The sequence below is a fragment of the Akebia trifoliata genome, chromosome 3, assembly GCF_017979445.1.
Source record: "Akebia trifoliata isolate Shusen 1 chromosome 3, ASM1797944v1, whole genome shotgun sequence".
In the NCBI taxonomy this organism is placed as follows: domain Eukaryota; kingdom Viridiplantae; phylum Streptophyta; class Magnoliopsida; order Ranunculales; family Lardizabalaceae; genus Akebia; species Akebia trifoliata.
The window spans coordinates 26,918,653-26,939,492 of NC_141377.1; the positions used below are offsets into that span (position 1 = coordinate 26,918,653).

A 20,840-nucleotide genomic window follows, 5' to 3' on the forward strand; every position below is an offset into this window, starting at 1 on the left:
TCAAATTCCATTGTTTGATTTCACTTGGATAAAATCATGGAAAAAATATGAGAAAAAATAAGAAGAGGAGAAGGAGGATGTGGCGACGACGAGGGCGACGGTGGCGGCGACGACGGCGATGATGGCGGTGGCTGCTACGACGACGACGACGGTGACGGCGGCGACGATGAAGGTAAGTGAGAAAAATGGGGTGAGAACTTGGTGGTGGTGGTGGCGGAGGAGGTGAGGGATGGAGAAGAAGAAAAATAAGAAGAGAAAGAGAGAAGGTGGTCGGAGACGGAGCCGACGGCGACGGCGATGGTAACGACGGCGATGAAGACGACGACAAGGTTAGTGTAATGGTGGTGGTGGTGGTGGTGGTGGTAGTGGTGGTGGTAGGGAATAATTGATGATGGAAAACTTGGGTGGATTTCATTTTCCCACCCATATGGGTGGGAAAGTGAAATCCATGATTTAGTGGACTTTTTGAATGGGGTGGAAAATGAATTCCATTTCCATGTGCAATCAAACACTTGAAAAATGTCATTTTCCATGGAAATTGATTTTCCACCTTATTTTCCATGTGCAATCAAACATACCCTAAATGTCATTGGCAAAGGTTGTCAAAATCTTACGGGTCTCTGTAAGCTCAGATTCTGAAGCCATTTCTGCCTGTTGACTTAGTACTGACGTTCGTTCTAACCGACTGGACTTACAACTTCAACTAGGAGATGGATGAGTTTGGACGCAATGATAATCCTGAAACCCCATCAAAGGTGGAGTAGGCTTTTAGCAATTAGAAATAGAGGTCCCTCTTGATAGCATTGGTTAACCCCCTAGATTCAAAAACTCTAATCGATAAAATATTCCGATCAAGAAACATTACATGAAGATGACTTACCAATTGATCATGAATCTTAGAAAATTTTGAATCACGATTAAGGGTTGTACGATTTTTTAAAAGTAAGATCCAGATTATACTAATCAGTACATCCCTTAATATAAATTTTTTTTTGTACTGATCCTGATCTTGTTAAATATGAAATATTTAATCCATTGAATTAAATTAGCCGATACAAGGTGATTGGGACTATGTACCCATTTGAATTTGGGCCGGTTTGACCCAATGGATCTAAATATTCTACTTGAATCACTTTATCAACTATTTTTTTAAGCTAATTAATCCAATCAGTTTATGTGTTGATCCATAAGATCCATTTACCAATTGGGGTAACTAGTTTAATTCGATACTGATCGATATGTCTCATCAATTAAGTTTATTGGGTTGGATCGGTATTGCGGGTTGGATTGGAGCAGTGTGGACCTGTTCTACTTACCTTTGGGTTGGATTAAATAGAGCAACCCAGGAATACCCATAGTCGGTTCGAGTTGTGACCTATAGGTAGGCTCTTAGATTCTAGGTAATTACGTGCAATGCAATTTATTTGGCCACTCTTGCCCAAGTGCACCTATATACCTCTCGAGCATACTCAATCAGACGGTACGTGGTGACTTGGTTTGATATACCATATAGGTGATAATCTAAGACTCCAACCCAAATCTCTGAAATCAAAAGCAACCAGTTTAATCCCCAGTTGAGAAGTGGCTCACGATGCTGAGCAAGGGCCTACTTAAATACCTATCGTCTAGAATAGACGTTGTCTATCCCTCTTATATCGTAGTACATCGGGACATGATCTCGCTTAGGTACTGATTTTAACCAAGAAGTGCAGTTAGTGAACTTAGATTAACTTTGATATACCGTATAAGTACGAATTTAGGGTTGGCGATCGAGACATGTGACTTTGCGGCTTATAATAGGACAAAAGTTCAGGTCGCCCCAACATGGGTGCATCGATATACCTTTCAGAGTCACCTGATCAAACGGTACTGATATTCCAGTTTTATATACCCTAAGGTACATGACTGGAGTTGTGGTTTTCATGAATGACGTTGCATCTCCGAAGAGACTGGGCCATGCACTAGTGCCACATTGGCTATAAAGGACATGCAAGTGTGCAATGCAAAAAAATATACGTGCTAGTGGTGTGTGTCAAATAAGGTGGGGTGTGCCCGGAATTTTTTTTAGATAAATGGGCCAGTGGGCCAGATCAAACTATCAAAACATGAATATAAAATGAATATTACCCACACAATTCATCACATCAGGATTAAGATCAAAGCATGCAAATCAAAATATATTTATCAAGATCATGGCATATTAGATGGGCAATGAATCAGATATAACATAAAGTAATCAATTAGACCTAAAATTGAAACAGGCACAAAAAAATTTAAAAAAAAAATAAGAAGAATTATTATTTTGTAATAATCTATGGTCCAATCAAGGATCGTTTTTGGGCGACCCAAAATAAATCGAGATTCCAACAAATGTTTGAGTTGATGATAGAATGATATTCATGGATAGATTTTTTCTTTTTTTCACGTGATGAGATTAATAACCCTTAGTATGAAAGAAATCTTACTAAATTTGTGAGGTTAGTCTTGCCTTTTGGGTGTTACACTTGCTGTGTTAGGGATACCCCTTAGTAAGGAAAGTGATTTCCTTAACTAAATTGAACTTCAAATGAGACCCCTACGAATGATTAATTAGTTAAAATACCCATCTAAAACTTTTATTTGAGAAATCAGCATTGATGAATTAAGGGTTATAAAACGTATGGGTCCCGCCTTAAATGGTGTTAAGTGATAGACTTGACAAAGTTTTTTTTTTAAATTTATTAAAACCAAATGCAGCATAAGTCTGCCAAGTAAATATTTTTTTTTTCTCTTATTATTATTTTTTTCAAATTTTGGTTGATGTTAGCACACATGCATACTTCATGAGTTTTCTTTAAATTTTTTTTTTCTTTTTTGCTGCCCATAGTGCACACACGAACATGGCAACCCAAAATCTTTTTAAAAAAAATTTCTTCTTTTTTTTTGTTGCTCTTTCACACACAATCCACACCCTACTCAGTCTCTCTCTATTGCATCCTCATCTTCATTCAAGTGTTGATCCAAGGGCCTCTTCGGAACTTCTCATCATCGAATCTAATTTCTTGTTTGTTCTTGTGCAGAAGGCAGTCAGTTCTGTGCGTTCTTTCTTCTTCACTATAAAGCTTGAACCAATAAATGTTCTCAACGACAAAGCTAAAGCAAGCCCATGGACATTATCTGAAGATATCCCCATTAGAAGAAAAGAATAAAGGGATTGATTCAAAATCTTTACAAACCCAAATCCAAAATCCCTCTTTTTTATTTATTTATTTATTTATTTATTTTTATACTTTGCTTCCAATCTAGATTTGTTTAAAGACCCATGTTGATGCAGCAGTGATGATGACGATGATGGGTTTGATTTTGAGATTATCGATCATGGAAACTCTCTTCAAATGGGGAGGAGAAGAGAGAAAGAGATGACATTTTTTACATTGCTGTTTTTTTTCTTTTTTCCATTGGAGAAGAAGATAAAAACAGTAAAAAAACATTTTCTACTATCGGCACACCACTCAAAAAAAAAATTTATTTTTATTTTTTTTCTTGGAATTCTCTCCTCATCACGAACAACATTAAAAAGGTAATTTTTTTGTTTCTTAGTGCATCACTTACAAACAATTTATTTTCATATGAAAAGAAGATGAAAATTAAATATATATATATATTTTCTGCTAACGGCACACCATGCATAAAATTTTTTTTTTTGTGTTTTTTTTTTAATTTTCTCATCACGAACAACATTAAAAAAGATTAAAATTAAATAATTTTTTTTTCTTAGCATATCACTTACAAATAATTTATTTTCATAACTTGCCACCTATGCATGGTAACGTGCTTAAAAAAATAAAAGATTTTCATCAAAATTTAAAAAAAAAATACAAAAAATCTATTGCTCCCTATCCCAGCCACCATCATTCCATCCTTATCATATTGATCTTTGAAATCTTGAATCATTTAGGGTCATCAAAGGTGACCTTCAATTGGACCATAAAAGAAAAAAAGAACAATACCCAAAATCGAAACAAAGGATCTACAATTAAGCTAAAAGAATAAAAAAATAAAATAAACTAAAAAATAAAAAACTAGGTCGATTTGGCAATGCATCAAGATTTGAGATTTTTTTTCAAGTTTGATCCTCAAAATGTCCTCAGTGGAGTCGCCATTGAAAGCGCCCTCAATCCGCGGGGTGTACGGATCCGCTTTTGATTTTTGAAGTTTGGGAGTCACCACCTAGTTATTACGGTCTAGCAACCGAGTATTGGTCCTAAATAGATAAAAATAACTAATCTACGAATAAAAAGAAACTAAGGTTCGGAGATCACGTTACAGGGTTGAAAGGTGTTAGGCACCAACCCCGCCCAGCAAATGCCGGTCTCTACTATTTCTCAAAAAAGATTATATTGCTAAAAAATCTAAAATCAATAAAAAAATAGAAAGTATACCTAGATGATCGCAACGATTTGTTCCCTCAGAACTGACGGAGAAACTCCTCGTATGAGATTCCTTGCTTTGTTTCTGTCACTAGATCTGCTTCTGATCTTCAAGTTGAGGTATCTAGATCTGAGTGTTTTCTATATTTTTTTGAAGAGTTTCTAGATATTTTTGAAAGGTTTCTAAAATTTTTTGGAGTAAAGTTGGGGTTTGGATGATATGTAGGAGTTAAGACTTAAAAATTAGGGTTTGGAGGAGGCTAGGGAGACTTTTTGACCAATTTTCTCTAGGATTTATTTTGACCAGCGAGATTGAGTTGTGGAGGCTCCTATTTATATATTTTTTTGGAAGAATTAGGGTTTGAATAGGTCTCCTTTTAGATAAGATAAGATTGTTTAATTAGGGTTTTGACTTAAGTCTTATTTGATTGACTAGGTTTATTTTAAATAAGATTTTTTAATCTTGCGTACAATGAAATAATATATTTTTAAGTTTTGTGGAGAACCCCTTAATTATATCTTTAGTTATTTGGACCCCAAACGGAAAGGCCTTTTAATAAATATCAAGGGGGCTCCACTTAAATAAGTAGGCAACCATCAACAATTTTGGCTGAGGGCTTGATTGATTAATTTTCTTGGTTCAGATTTTTAAATTAATTGTATTAAGGTTTCACTTTATGTTAATTAATATTTTATTTATTAATTTTGAAATTTAAAATTTTTAAAATTTGAAAATTATTGTTTTGCTCCTGAAGAGAACTTTTGCGTTGAAAAGTCGTTTTTCGATGTTTCGGGATGTTTTGGAATTGATTTTTTGTAAGGAATTCAATAGGATTATGGGTTTGTGTCATTTATGAACTTTTTGCATGAAACGATTGTGGATCCTATGAGGCGCATTTTTATAATTTTGTCGAATTTGATTAAAATTGGCTAAATGGTTTATTTGATTTCACTTTGTTATTTTATATGTTCGAAAGGGTTTTCCTAAACATAAGGAGGGCTCTAAGGATGTTTTGATGTTAGCGGTATTTTGGTAATTTAATCATTTTTTAGTGATTGTTATCGTAAAACTTCTTTTTGTCTGTAAAATAATGATTTCTATGTTTTCTTGAGGTTATAGTTTTCTAGCGTAACGTGGTTTCTACAGTTTTGTTTGCTTGAGATAACTCATCTGAATTTCTGAAACATATCTAGTAACAAATAAAAACATTAGAATATTCATCTATCATTGGGAGCCGTCGCAATCGGGTTGACGAGTTGATTAATCAAACGAGTGCAAAAATGGGGTGTCTACACCAATCAACACAAGAAAGCGGGCCCTATCAAAAGTAATTACGGGATATCTCCTGAGATGTAAAACACTAACCCATCTCACTGCATCATTGTTAAGGTTCCAAATGAAGGCACGCCATTCCTCTTTTCCACTTGAGAATATAGGGATCTCTTGCTTCAATGTCATAAGTATGAGATCAGTGTTAACACAGAATAGACTATTGACCGCTTTAGTCGAGGCCATGTAATTCATAAACCAAAGCTACAAACAAAAGGGAAACATTCTAAGCACATAAATCAAAATGTGAAAATTAATTCAAAGTTTGCAATTAGGATTAAACTGGGTTTACCTGCAAGAGTGGGGTACACCCTCAAAAAGTCCACTCACATCCGATTGAACATAACATAAAATAATTAAACATCTCACTCAAGATCATGGGAGCCAATTGGTATTCCTCACAAACTTGTTGAATCATGTAGATAAGGGAGAAGTCCATGATGTCTCCAACACCCAGAAATAAGAGTTGTCTCACCACCATCAAAGTGAGCATTAAACCCAACCAATGGTCTCAATGGATCTAAAAGATGTTCGATCAAGAAGGATTTGGACAATGTCTTTAAAATCGACCCACCATCCAAGATCTTTAAAAACTTTCAATTTATACCCAAAAATTTAGAAGCTTGACCTTGATGATCTCGTAGGGGCAGAACCACCACCATACCTGATATTTCAAGCCCCAAGAATACCTCAAGCTCCTCTATGATGGGAGTCATCTCATGCTCCCCAAAGTGTAAGAGATTGAGACTGGGTACCCAACACCCTATCATTGACTCGGTCAAGCTCCATTGTAATGGGACCCTAGGCAAATAAGGAGTAAACACTAACTTCTTCAAACCTCATTGAGCATTTTTTTTCATTAATCATGTATTTTACCCAACTTTTCAACAAATGGTTAATAATACCATACTTTTTCAAGCTTGGAAGAGTATGGACCACCACCATTATGCTTCAGGAAGGATCCTTGGGGTAAAAGAAGACAAAAATCTTCACAGTGTAGGAAAAGGGATCAAAATCGTGAAAGTGTGGTCTTTAAGGCAAAACCAGATCTGCAGTTTCTTAAGAAAGACAAGAATTATGCTGGTTTATGGTCCAAACATAGATAAGTAGAAAGAAAAATGAATCGTACTTATAGTACGAATGGAACAATTGTAAACTTGTTTGTGTTTACAGTACAGATAGAGCATAAAGAAACACTATCTATGCCACACGGACTAACACGTTTAGGTCTTTAGGGCCTGATTTTCCTCACCATTTCATGTTTTGGGGCCATTTGTAGGCCCAGGGTTATTGTGATACTCATTTCCAGGGACAGAGGCCCACTTTCACTAGTTTCATGTTTCGAGGCCTTAGAACTCACATAGAGGCCTTTCGGGATCCCCATTGATCATCATACTTGAGCGAAGCTTTTGGAAGCCTCGTATATCATTTTTGTACCCTGTCAAGCCTATTGAGGCCCTAGTCATTGAATTGGGGCCTTTAGGGCCCACAATGATCATTTTGTTCAACCAAGGCTTTTTGAAGCTTTGAGCAGCACAATCAAACCATGCGGGACTTTGAGGGTCCACAACCATCCACCTATTCAGGCCATTCACCACTGGGCGCCCTTTGGGCCCACAATGACTCAATTCAATCAAGAACACTCTCAAAGGGTCCTTTGGACCCCAATCGCTCCCTTTACCCAATTTAAGACTCACAACCACTCGTCGAGCCTATTGAGACTCGATCGATGATATCACTCTATTGAGGCCCGAATCAATCACACACAATTAAATAAATTAAATACACCATATAATAAGAAATGCATGAATATATACATACAAGAGTTTTAATGTTTACATAACAAGTCTGAAACTAATATAAGTATCTAAAAGGGACAATGACCACAAATACCCATTTTTTGAAAATATGTATCAAAAAGTCCCTTCTAAAAAAATATGTACTCTTTATCTTTAATACCCAATTTATCAAATATTAGTCTAAAAGGATTTTTGGAGCAAAAATACCATAATTACCTTTTCAATGAATTTTTAAGTTAAAAAAAAAAACATGTTTATTTGAGAATATTTGAGTTATTCCTATGTTTTATATTAATGACATGCCCCTTAACTATGTCATCTCTTATAAATCAATTAAAAAAAAACTTATTTCTCTTACCAAAATTAGTAATCTTTAAATCACCTGGATGATGATGATGATGAAGATAAGTATGATTATTGTCAAACTGATTTGGTCTATGCATTTTAGATTTATGAAAATATATAAATAATTTTAAATTTTAAATAATTATAACATAATTTTAAAACTCGACTTGAATGTTCATCGAAATGATTCAACTCAAAAATTAGCAAGTTGACACAAATGAGTCAAATAAAATTATATTAAATTTATGAATAGTTTTTGATAAATAAAATATTTATTTTGTATTTTTCACAGAAATATTAATAACTAAGTAAATTGGGCAAGTTTTTTATATAACTACCTATATTTTTAGATCAAACACTTTGTAAAAGTTGTTAAAAGGCTATTCAAGGTATTTTTCTTAAAAAAAATCTTCAAAAGATTATTAATAGACAAATATTTTATTAAGTGGGACTTAATCGGTTCATATTCTTTATTAGGGGACTATTCGGTACATATTCTCAGTAAAGAGTCCTTATGGATGTTGAAGAAGACGTCTAGGGTTTCATTTAGGTATTTTAAGACTTAATATTAATTTAGATGTTTTAATTAAAAGAGGGAATTTGGGGCTTTAAAAGAATTAAACAGAAACTTGTAAAGATCCTCCCAAAGGATATCATTTCCAAAGTAGGGCCTTAATTGGAACATTTAAAATATATATATGTATATGTATAGGGTCGGGTTCCGTAGACCCCCATTACGACTCACATTGCGACACACCATTTTGTCTTATATAGGTAAAAATGTTTTGAATGGGCTGATTTTTTGTGAGGATGATCTCTATGGTGAGGAGATCATCCTTGCCAAAAATCAACTCGTTATGAAACTTCTAGCCCCATGTTTACAAGTTGAAAAATTTTAGATCGTCGAATTTTTGTAAATCAATTTTGATGGGGTTAGAAGTTTTGGAATGAGATGATTTTTTGCAAGGATGATCCCCTCATCACAAAGATCATTCTCACAAAAAATCAGCCTATTCCAAACATTTTTGCCCATATAAGACAAATGGTGTGTCGCAATGTGAGTCGTAATGGGGGTTGTAGGAACCCCACTCACATATATATATACACACACGGAGACTTGTTGGTCGGTATTTTCAGAAATTTGCCTCTATAAATCATTTTCCGCAAAGTATTTAGTCGATCAAGAAAGACATATGTTATAGGGTAAGACTAGCCTTACTAACTTGGTAAGATTTCAAATCTTACTAAGGGTCCTTGAGCTCACCTTGTGGCATTCAAAAATATGATCCGATTCTACAAGGTTGTAGAGGACAAAATTCTATGAACTTTGACTTTTTTCTTCAACAAAGAGTTGTTTTTACCGGCCCATGTTTATACTCTAGCAGTTTATGGTGCGGGCTTCAAAGGTCCTTCATAGTTTTAGATGCACACTACCATTAGAATAGGTAGAGGAAAATGAGGACCTTGAGAAGGAATTTCAACTATCATAAACCTCACTTAAGAAGGACATCGGGTGCACAATCATTTGTGATGAATGGAAAGATTGAATTTTAATTTTAAATTTGAGAGTTCGGTAGCTGTTCATTTTTAAAACCTTTGATCAAGCCGAAAAAAAATTATTTTTTGATTTTATTTTTTGGAATAAGAGTTTTTAACATGAAATCTAGAGGGTTGTAGCATTAGATTGTCAATGTGGTTACTCATTTGAGAAAAACCACCCTTAGTAAGATTTAAATTCTTACTAAGTTGAGTTTTTCTATGTTACAAAACTCTATTCACTCGGCACAACTCTGAGTCAATCAAGTCAACCCGATGACTTAGTGAGTCAACCTGGGGATGTAAAACAAATATATATTAAATTTATTCAAATTCTTATTAAGTTAGTAAGGAAAGTGTTTTTCTATGTTACAAACTCTATTAACTCGGCACAACTCTGAGTCAGTCAAGTCAACCTGATGACTTAGTGAGTCGACTTGGGGACGTAAAATAAATATATATTAAATTTATTTAAATTCTTACCAAGTTAGTAAGGAAAGTGTTTTTCTATGTTATAAAGCTCTATTCACTCGGCAAAATTCTGAGTCAGTCAAGTCAACACGATAAGTTAGTGAGTCGACTTGGGGATGTCAAGAAAAAATATATTAAATTAACAGTATTTTAAATTTTAGAAATTATATTTCTTTTTGGTTTTCTAAAACTAACAGTATAGAACCAGGCAAAGTATGAGTCAACTAGAACTTCAAGGCTTCAAGCCAATCGAGTCAAGTCAAATGAGTTCCGAGTTAACTCAGTTGAATTTTAAACATAGATTGAGACAATTTAGATGGTAGAAAAAGATCTTGCTACTTCACTTCTTCTATTCTAGAGTGTTGACTTTGAAAATTAAAAGAAAGAGAATGAAAGAAGAAACAAAACCAGAGATCCAATCTCCTCTAATAATTTCAAACCATGTAGAATTAGAAACAAGGGTGGTGGTTGAATCTGGTGATCAAGAAAGTAGTTGGAGATCAGAATTTTTTATAGAAGCCAAGAAACAAGTATGGTTAGCAGGACCATTGATAGGAGTTAATCTGTTGCAGTACAGTCTACAGGTGATTTCGATAATGTTCGTCGGTCATCTCGGAGAGCTTTCTCTCTCTAGTGCTTCCATGGCTACTGCTTTTGCTTCAGTTACTGGTTTCAGTGTATTGGTATATCTCTTGTTCTTATTTTGTTCTTGAGAACATCTATAGTGATGGTGGGTCTCATCATGTGGACCTTAATTATGGATGGTCCACAGAATAGTTTTTAAAACTCGTCCCAAACTGAGTTGACTCGGGCGAGTCATCTTAGTCTTGGTTGACCCTGGCCAGGAGAGATTGTCCATTTGACTCGGCCATATCTTTGACTCGGCTGAGATCCATGTTGAGTCACTAAAGACATCAATTGAGTTTTATGAAACTCGACTAAGTCAATTATATGTTTTTTTTTCCTTGAATCGAATATCTGGCACTCTTAAGCGTAACTCCCAACACATTCAGGCTCTATATCCTCTCCTAACTAATATTTTACAAAGTTAAAGTCCTCCGAAAGCGCTCCAACGTGCTTGGGCTGAGGCTCTCTATTATGAAATATTTTGAAGATAGAGAAGGTGAGAGAAGCAAAAGAAGAAAGTGAATTTCTCTCTCTATCTGTTGGCAGTTGTGAAACATGTTATTGTAGGTGAATTTTGTAGAGAGTCATTTTGGTTATAGTACGATTGGAGTGAAGACCCGTTGAATAAGCAAAATGACTCTCTACAATAAAATGCCTAGCAGATATGCCTATTTGCGTTGGAATTTCTCACCACCCACAAAGTGTTTGGGGCTTTTGTGTTTTTGATATAAATAATTAATTTTTCATTGATGTAAATGCTTGTAATCTATATAAGATGTAAATTTGAGCATCTACTAATTCGCCATATTATTATTTTGACATAAATATATAATATTAAGTAAATTTAAAAAGTTCGAATGACTCGAATGAATCAACTCCCTTACCTAGAAACTTTTACTCACTTGGTAAAAATAAAGAAATACCAAAACAGATATATGTTTTTTAATAATATTTTAATACCATGGCTGGCCAAGAAATTTTTGTCTCATACACAACCATTTTGGCACTTCTCCCTTCACCCATTCAATGTAGTAGACTTATTATTTTCAACGTAAGTTCCTTAGTGGTAAGCATTTATGATTTTAGCTCTTTTGATAAATATTTTAAACATGGCTGTGCTAGTAAATTTTTTTTTTTTTTTTTTGGGTCCTTGGTGTAATAGTTAGGAATGGGAACTGCACTTGAGACATTATGTGGGCAAGCATATGGAGCAAAACAGTATCATATGTTGGGTGTTCATGTGCAAGGAGCAATGCTAAGCCTTTTACTTGTAAGCATTCCCCTAGCATTCATATGGTACTACACAAGCCAAATTCTCATACACCTTGGGCAAGACCCTGAAATATCGCTCGAAGCAGGAAAATTCATTTGCTGGATGATCCCAAGCCTTTTTGCTTACGGTCTCCTTCAATGCATTATCCGATTTTTGCAGACACAAAATATTGTCTTTCCAATGGTGTTAAGTTCAGGAGTTACAACTTTATTTCATATCCTTGTATGTTGGCTTCTAGTATTTAAATCTGGACTCGGCGACAAGGGTGCAGCCCTTGCGAACACCATCTCATATTGGATCAATCTTCTGTTATTGGTGATTTACATCAAGTTCTCTCCATCTTGCATGAAGACTTGGACTGGTTTTTCAAAGGAGGCCTTGCATGATGTTCTTAGCTTCCTAAGGCTCGCCATTCCTTCCGCTTGTATGATTTGGTATGAATGATTTATTAAGTCCCAAAATTTTCTCAAAACACTAATATGTTAAATTTATACATCATAATTTTCTACTGAGATGATTTGGGCAAATTCAACTAAGTCTGATTATAGTCTCAATTAGAAGAAATATTCAACTTCAATGTTCTAAGAGAATGAGAATAATAACACTATATCTTTGGGATAAGACTTTGAGAATGATGACAACAATGATGATAAATCATAATTTTGGAGACTGTTATAATTGCATCGGAGATTGTTTAGAGACAATTTGAAGTAGAAGAAAATGTCATAAATCTTACTAGTTAAAATAGGATTCATGCTGCTGACACAAAGATGACGATCATCGATTATTTGACAGAAGGAAAAGAAAATCTTTCACTGCAATTAACCAAACCCTATATGCTTTAACGTATAAATGTCACGGTGACAAAAGGAACTCTTTGATTCATATAGCTAATGGTATTGTTTATAGACATTCAAAATCTTGTTCCAATGGAAATCAAGATATTTTGCTAACCATTTTGAAATTTTATTATGCCTTGCTACAGCTTGGAGTACTGGGCATTTGAGATGGTTGTTCTTCTATCTGGTCTTCTTCCTAATCCCAAGCTCGAGACGTCAGTGTTGTCAATAAGGTTTGGGATATTTTCATGTTTTCAAAGTTTTTCGAAATATTTATTGGCTTTTATTTTTTGTTATTGAAAATTTAAAGAAACAGACGAATCAAAATCAAAACCAATTTTTTTCTTTTCTTTTATAATCTTGATATTTAGTTCTTCACTTATAACTGTTCACTTCTGCAGCCTTAATACATGCTGGATGGTTTATACGATCTCTGTTGGTCTCGGTGGTGCTGTAAGGTAATTAAATTGCACTAAATCTATTAGTCCTTCTCTTTTTTTTTAGATAGATAAGTTGGAGTTGAAGTCATGACCTCAAAGTTACATTTTAATGCGTACCAACTGAGCTATGGGCTTAAGCATAGTAAAGAGGGTCCTGAACAATCTCTTCATAGGTGGTTCTTATCTGTTAGTCCTTCCTCGTTGCATTTATATATATATTTTTGCTAAGTAAGCAAAATGTAGTATTGATTTAAAATGGTACATCAATTCAAATCAAACCCACTACTTCACACATTTGAGGAAACAAAAAATTAAAAAGACCCAATACTTCATCCCTCATAATTAAAAAAATTTCAGACTTGTGCCACATACAACCAAGATTGACACAGAAGTGGATCGAACGGCCTTGGCAGCAACTAGGGTTTCTACTAGTTGATTGCCTTCCCTAAACACATGAAAATTTTGTGGGAAAGCAAGATAATTTTGGCTTCTATCCAAAGATATGGTAACTCAATCAAGTTTCCAAACCCTAACCACAATTAGGAACCCAAATTAAATTGACCAACCAAACAAAGGGAAACATATTCAAGATGAACAAAAACACAAAATGCATACCATGAACTTAATTGATATAATCGAAAGAGAAGTTTTCTTCTTCAATACAAGGTAGTCAATTACATGAGGTATGAGAGAAGATAAATTGAGTGCAAAAGTCCCTCAACTTATTAAAGAAATGCATGATACCTAGACCAAAATTGAAAGCATTCTACCTAGGAAATTAATTCTTATGTAAATGTAAACTTTGACACAACTAAGTTCCAAGATAAAACGATAAAAACACTCTACTTAGGAAACCAACTTGCATATGGAAACTTGGAAACAAGTGAATTCCAATAGTGAGAACAGAGCATGTTGAGTAATGTAATGCAATGTGTGAGGTACACTGAATCATCATCAATGCATCTCATCACAAGTAGCAAGGAAACATATCTAGGGTTAATAGTATCAATTAGTATTTTCTAATTAAGAAAGTATTAGTTAATTAAATCAATGAGGATCTATGTAATCTTTCTGATTAGGTTTGCTTCTATATTTTGGTTGATATATAAGTAATCTATAAATCCCTATTAAGACTCATGTCTTAATCAACCAATTCAATAGAAGCACTTCTCTTTGTGTTGTTCAGCACACGAGTTTCAAATGAACTAGGCGCTGGGCGTCCAAAGAGTGCCCGTTTAGCAATATGTGTCATGGCCATCATTGCAGTTATAGAGGGGGTAACGGTCGCAGCGACAACTATTCTGGTACGCGCTTATTGGGGAAAATTATATAGCAATGAAGAAGAAGTAATCAAATATGTGGAAACGATGATGCCATTACTTGCTACATCTAACTTCATGGATGGGATCCAATGTGTGCTATCAGGTCAGGAATTAAAATATCAAATTAGCTTAAATTCGTAACAATGAGATTGAATTAAGTCTTTAATTCTATATACAATTATTGCTTCATTCATCTAGTTAAGTATCAAATCTGTTTTTTATCTTGTAGGAGCTGCTAGAGGGTGTGGTTGGCAAAATATTTGTGCATTTGTCAATCTTGGGGCTTATTATGGTGTTGGCATTCCCTTGGCTATACTTTTTGCTTTTGTCTTCCATGTTGGTGGGGAGGTTGGTCTTTATTTATTTTCCTTTCCAAGTGGATTTCTTATCGTTATCTTCTCATACAAAAGTATGTTCGAGAACTTCAATGAGATATTTTGACTTCTCGACCAAAACAGTCTGAGACATTATGAAACATTCCTAGAGGATTCAATATTTCGTTATGATATTGACCAAAATTGGAATGTTTTGCTGAAACATTTTGACATAGCACGGAAATTTGAGACGTGGTTGTTAGTCAATTAGGGTTTCCCTTAAGTTGATATCACATAACTGTTATCGATTCTTAAACCACACTATTTTAAGACATGTTTTCATCTCCCTCCAGGTTTTGGTTTACAGATGCCTCTTGAGTCTTGACAATGGTCTTTTGTTGGAGAAAATGACTACGTACACCTTCTTCAACCTCTTGCATAAAACCCTTCAATTAATTTCCGTGAATACTTGATTTCCCTCTGAAACACATGTAACACACCAATAGTATCATCATGTAATAAACAAAATAAAAACGAAGAAAATAGGGAAAAAGGCAGCTGATGATTCAAGGTAGCAAGATCTCCTAGACCAATTCGAGAAGGGTCAATCTCTTAAATCCAAAGGATTTGATTACTATTTCTCATTAAATTCAACAAATCGTAATCTTAATTAAATTCAAATTCAAACAAGGCACAATCCTAGTCTTAGTATCTGTCAACTAATCCTGTTATTATGCAACCAACCTATAATAATATCATACTTGATAGTTATATACATAACATCTGCAACCTAATGGAAGAGAATGTGACTCCTTCAACATCTCTTTAGTGTTGAGATTTCATGAAATAATTAGGGACTACCAAATAAATCATGAAAAGAAAATAAATAAAGTTTTACGCTAGAGAGCTTTTCTAAATATATCAATGGTTAAAGAAGATGGGTTTTGGGGGAAAAGAATCAAGGGTTGCCAAATAAAACAAAGCAAGAAGACCAAGTTTCAGGGAAAATAATGAAGGGTTTAGGCAAGAAGTTGAAGAAGAGGGTTTTTAGATGTTAATGTCTCATATAAGACTCTGGTTATAGAGGGTATGTTATTAGTTTGAAAACACAAGGGGTATCACTAATATTCACCAAAACCCTTGGAGACATGTCAAAACTATTCCTCAGCATTATATATGGTTACTAGAATTTACATTCAGGGGCTTTGGATGGGAATCATTTGTGGACTTTCTGTACAACTCCTGATTCTTGTTACCCTAAATCTATGCACAAATTGGGATCATGAGGTATGTGAATTTAATGTGATTCATATATGTCTGCAAGCATGTTCAATTCAAATTTTGTTATTGTTAGAAGCATTATCATTTCATCATATTATTCATAGATCTATCATGTAGATTAGCATGATATGGCAATAGAAATAACCTGTGTAACATGCCAACTTCAAAGCCTATATAAATCATCACATACATTTAAGAAATATATTTGGAGTTTTTTCAACTCTTAATTGATATACTATCACATCCCATAAACCATGATCTAGAAGCTTTAAATCAAATCAAAACTAGATTTAAACATGCATATATCAATCAAAATTAGATTTAGTATACCTAATTTGGTATCCGAAACTTCAAATTCAATCTCAATTAAGTTTGAAAGCTTGAGAACATTCGGATGGCTTCGCTCATTAACTCTTCTCTTTGCTTCAACATTATTATTAGTATTATGATGATGATTTTGATGAATGAATGAATGATGTTTCCCACTAAGATAAATGCTTACATATATAGTTTTTATTTTATTTTCAAAATTCAAAGTAATACTTTTTTCTTTTCAGGCAAGGAAATCCATGAGTAGAGTTTACAACTCTGGCATTATTGTTAACTTGGGATTGCAGAATTGAAAGCAAAACTCTGCATTTGTAAAGGAATTAACCAAGATGATTATTATTCACATTTTAGGTGAAATTAATGGTGTTCATTTTAGTACAAATAATGTTTTCATAAACCCATTAACTGAGTAAACTCGACTGAATTGATTCTATTGATTGAATTCCATGTTAACTCAATAAAACAACTTTCCAAGGCAACTCGATGGATTTTGGTTTGGGTTGTAAGATTCTGACCCCATATTCTAACTTTGGATTGCCAGAATCAGATTATGGAAACTGATTTCCAAAATCCAGATTGTAGTTTGGTTATAAATTTCTTGAAAAAGATTTCAGAATCTAGAGTCACATTAAGCCGACCACATGTATGGTACTAAATATTATGTACCTAAGCACAAAAAAAGAACAAAGAGATTTTAACAACACATCAAAGGGATCCTGCTCCGGGCAAGGTGGGGGTGGAGGGGGATAAAGGCACATGCAATAGAGAGAGTAAGAAAAACATTTTATATTTCTATATAAAATACTTAACATGTGGTTGGCGGACTCTCTATCCCCCGAACAAAGATGGCAAAATTTTTGGGTAATCCACCCCCAACAGATCAAATTATCCAATGTGAGCATTCTACCTAAAGAGGCAAGCCATAAAAAGAAAGACACCTTTGAAGGAATAAGAACGAACCAAATGATAGATGGAGAGAAAGATACCTCACACAACAGAAGCAAGCAATAATAGAAAGACTTGACAAAGAACTTCTTATCCATAGCCTTAAACCATTCCCTTCTGTTTTGCTCCTTCTCTCTGAATTGGATCGAATTAAGGAGATCAAGAAGAGATGTAACTTCTGTCAATTCCCAGTCATTGAAATTCCTCTTGAATACCAAATCCCAAGAATTTGTGTTGTCGTCCCGAATTAGACATTGCCTTACTGAGTTATTTTTTTTCAAAGAACAAGCGTACAATGATGGAAATTGAGTAGACATAGATGAAGTTCCGCACTAAAAATCCTCTCAAAATCTAACCTTGTCCCCCAACCCAACTTTGAATCTAATCTCTCTATCAAACTTATCAACACCCTTTAGTATACCTCTCCACACACTACACACATAAGTTCCTCTAGCCTCATCACTATACCAACTGTAGAGGCGTAATCTCGGATGGCCGTTGGTTCCTCGAGATTTACTCCTAAGAATCGATTTTCATGGTTCTTGATACATTAAAAAATGATCAAAAATTACACAGACAAATGATCAAAGAGAAGGGAAAGAGAAAGAGAAGACAAGAAGCAAGATTTGTTTACGGGGTTTGTCCCAAAATCGGACTACGTCCTCAGGTTCTGAAGAGCCATTCCATTATTCTTTAAGCCAATACAAGATTTACAAGCCCTAGCCTCCTCTCCTCTTCTTTCCTCCTAAGAGCGCCCCATTTTCTTCTACCTATTCGTTCTCTTTATATAGATAGAGAGACAAACCCTAAAAGAAAAGTCAAATCAAATTAGGATTCTCTACAAAATCTATCATTATCTAGAAATAGATATTCTCTAGTCAATTAGGAGACTTTCTGTTTTTAGGTAAAATTACAATCTTAACCAAAAATCTAATCAAAGGTATATCAATGCCTTAAGATATGCATTAATTATCGTGTGATCGGTCATCGATATTCGTCTTATTTACACCACGTGTCCAATATCGACTTTACCCTTTACAGTTAGCCCTCTTCTCGTCATTGGAGATTGGTGAGGTCGAGATCCACTTACGAGAATATTATACTACTCTCGTGTTTTCACTTTGCTTTATGAAAATATTGTTCTCTATTCTTTTTCTAAGGAAACAATGGTTCCTTAGAACCTTGTGGTTACTCAGGATGTCTTGGTTATTCAGCCCTCATTCTCTCACTATAGAGCTATCACTTAGGATATTAGTCATTCAAGACCCTTAAACCACTCAAGACTACTCTTTCACGCAAGATAACTCTGTCTACCTTGCTCTGCTCTACCTGCACAGTCTTGTTTGCACAGTCACAGTCTTGCTTGCACAATTCTGCTCTGCTCTACCTGCACAATTTGTTCTGCTCTACTTGTACAGTCCTGCTCTACTCTGCTAAATAGGATAGAGCAAGGTCACGCCCAACTCTACATTCTGCTCATCATGTTAGAATAAAGTTGCGAAGACTTTGCAACCCTAATGGAACCAAGCGGTCATGCCTAACTCTATGATCCACCTATCATGTCAAAGTAGAGTCGCACAGACTTTGCAACCCCGATGGAACCAAATGGTCACCCCCAATTCGCGACTTTGCAATCCCAAAGGAGCCAAGCGGTCACGCCCAACTCTGTGCTCTGCCCATCATGTCAGAATAGAGCCGCGAAGACTTTGCAACCCCAAAGGAATCAAGTGATCGTGCCCAACTTTGTGCTCTGCCCATCAGGTTAGAGTAGAGTGGCGAAGACCTTGCAACTTATCGCTTATTTTATACCTTCATGTTGTGCACAAACCAAACATCATACCTTTCACATACTTATGCTAGAATACCTTAATAGTATCAATAGCACTACCTTTTTACTTTCTTGGTGATCAAAGGGTTTAACAATCAAATCAAAACCCAATGGAGTGCCCAAAACTCCCCCATCGTTCATTGATCCACCCTACCTTGTGGTTTTCGTGAGTGTTCTTAATTCGTTCCCATAAACGACGCCAATTTATAGAAGCGTAATCTCGGATGGCCGTCGGTTCCTCGAGATTTATACCTAATAATTGATCTTCATGATTTTTGATGCACTAAAAAATGATCAAAAATCACACAGATAAATGATCAAAGAGAAGGGAAAGAGAAAGAGAAGACAAGAAGCAAGATTTGTTTACGAGGTTCGTCCCAAAATCGGATTACGTCCCTGAGCTCCGAAGAGCCATTCCACTATTCTTTAAGCCATTACAAGATTTACAAACCCTAGCCTTCTCTTCTCTTCTTTCCTCCTAACAGCCCCCCTTTTCTTCTACCTATTCGTTCTCTTTATATAGATAGAAAGACAAACCCTAAAAGAAAAGTCAAATTAAATCAGGATTCTCTACAAAATCTATTCTTATATAGAAATAGATATTCTCTAGTCAATTAAGAGACTTTCTATTTTTGGGTAAGATTACAATCTTAACCAAAAATCTAATCAAGGATATATCAATGCCTCGAGATATACATTAATTATCATGTGATCAGTTATCGATATTTCTTTTATTTACGCCACGTGTCCAATACCGATTTTACCCTTTACACCAACAGAACATCTTCTCTCTATATTTAGCCTGAACCACCCTTTTCCACAAGTTGTCTCTTTCTTCCCCGAATCTCCAAAGCCACTAGCCTAGGAGAGATTTATTTGTTAATCTTAGCCCTCTAATCCCCAAGCCTCCATTCTTCTTTGGAGTGCAAACCATCTTCCAATTCACCAAATGATACTTCTACCACCATTATTATCATTCCAATTCACCAAGTAATATTGTTATAGAGACTACCTGTTCATGCAACACAAGACATCAATCATCAGAGCTTTGCATATCCATTGAAGCTCTTGATAACTATGTCTAAAGAGTTGATACAGTGGGAAAGTGCACATGTGAATTTCTTTATATCATCTGTGGTATGTGCTGCGCTCAAGGTTATCCGTAACCTGAAACATGTGGATTATTAATAAAAAAATTCAGAAAAAAAAAGAGAAGAAAAAGAAATCCATAAATTATAGAGAACAAAATTGATAAACATGAAATCAAGAGGATGCGGCGGGTCATGCTAGGTTGTGTTTCAAATTTTGAAGGAATCTTTGGCAAATATTATCAAAATTTTATGATATAAGAAGCCTGTTGGCAAAATGGTTATAACAATTCTCTTTGCATCATCTCAATCAAAGTCGTTGTCTTAAATTCCTTCCCACATTAGTCATCATGTGGATCCAATTGGGCACATGGAAGCATAAAAACACCTAAAACGGGTGCTGAAAACTAGGTGGGATCGAAAAATTTCTGACCAATCTTTCTATGTTTTTCTTCCAAATCTGCCAAGAGATGGTTAATCTAATCAAGGACTAAAAACCATCCAACTTCATTCTTTCATTATTATCTCAATTTATTTATTTAAGCAATTATGAAAGTTTGTAATCATGGTTCTGAAGATTCAAAAACCCAAAATTGGTGATGAAAGCAATGAAACACCGTACTTGCATGAATTGGCAGGAACTGCTGGGGGTTTGATTCCAGT

The 20,840-nt window shown here is 34.9% G+C and overlaps 1 protein-coding gene and 1 pseudogene across 2 annotated transcripts; one reads left to right on the forward strand and one right to left on the reverse strand.

Moving 5' to 3' along the window:
* The first annotated feature begins 10,266 nt into the window (after positions 1-10,266).
* Positions 10,267-16,774, forward strand: LOC147406235 (protein DETOXIFICATION 16-like). 2 transcript variants are annotated; one of them, XM_086434204.1, is made up of 8 exons: positions 10,267-10,573; positions 11,680-12,224; positions 12,776-12,862; positions 13,031-13,087; positions 14,256-14,494; positions 14,621-14,739; positions 15,906-15,992; positions 16,544-16,774. In XM_086434204.1, the coding sequence occupies exons 1-8, from the start codon at positions 10,280-10,282 to the stop codon at positions 16,607-16,609; spliced, it is 1,494 nt and encodes a 497-aa protein (XP_086290330.1). In that variant the 5' UTR covers positions 10,267-10,279; the 3' UTR covers positions 16,610-16,774. The 2 variants fall into 2 exon arrangements, with proteins under 2 accessions (XP_086290330.1, XP_086290329.1); XM_086434203.1 differs by lacking the exon at positions 16,544-16,774 and having other exon boundaries at positions 15,906-16,282.
* Positions 16,775-19,040: 2,266 nt separating this feature from the next.
* LOC147406236 (8-amino-7-oxononanoate synthase-like) overlaps positions 19,041-20,840 on the reverse strand; it is a 16,817-nt pseudogene continuing 15,017 nt past the window's right edge.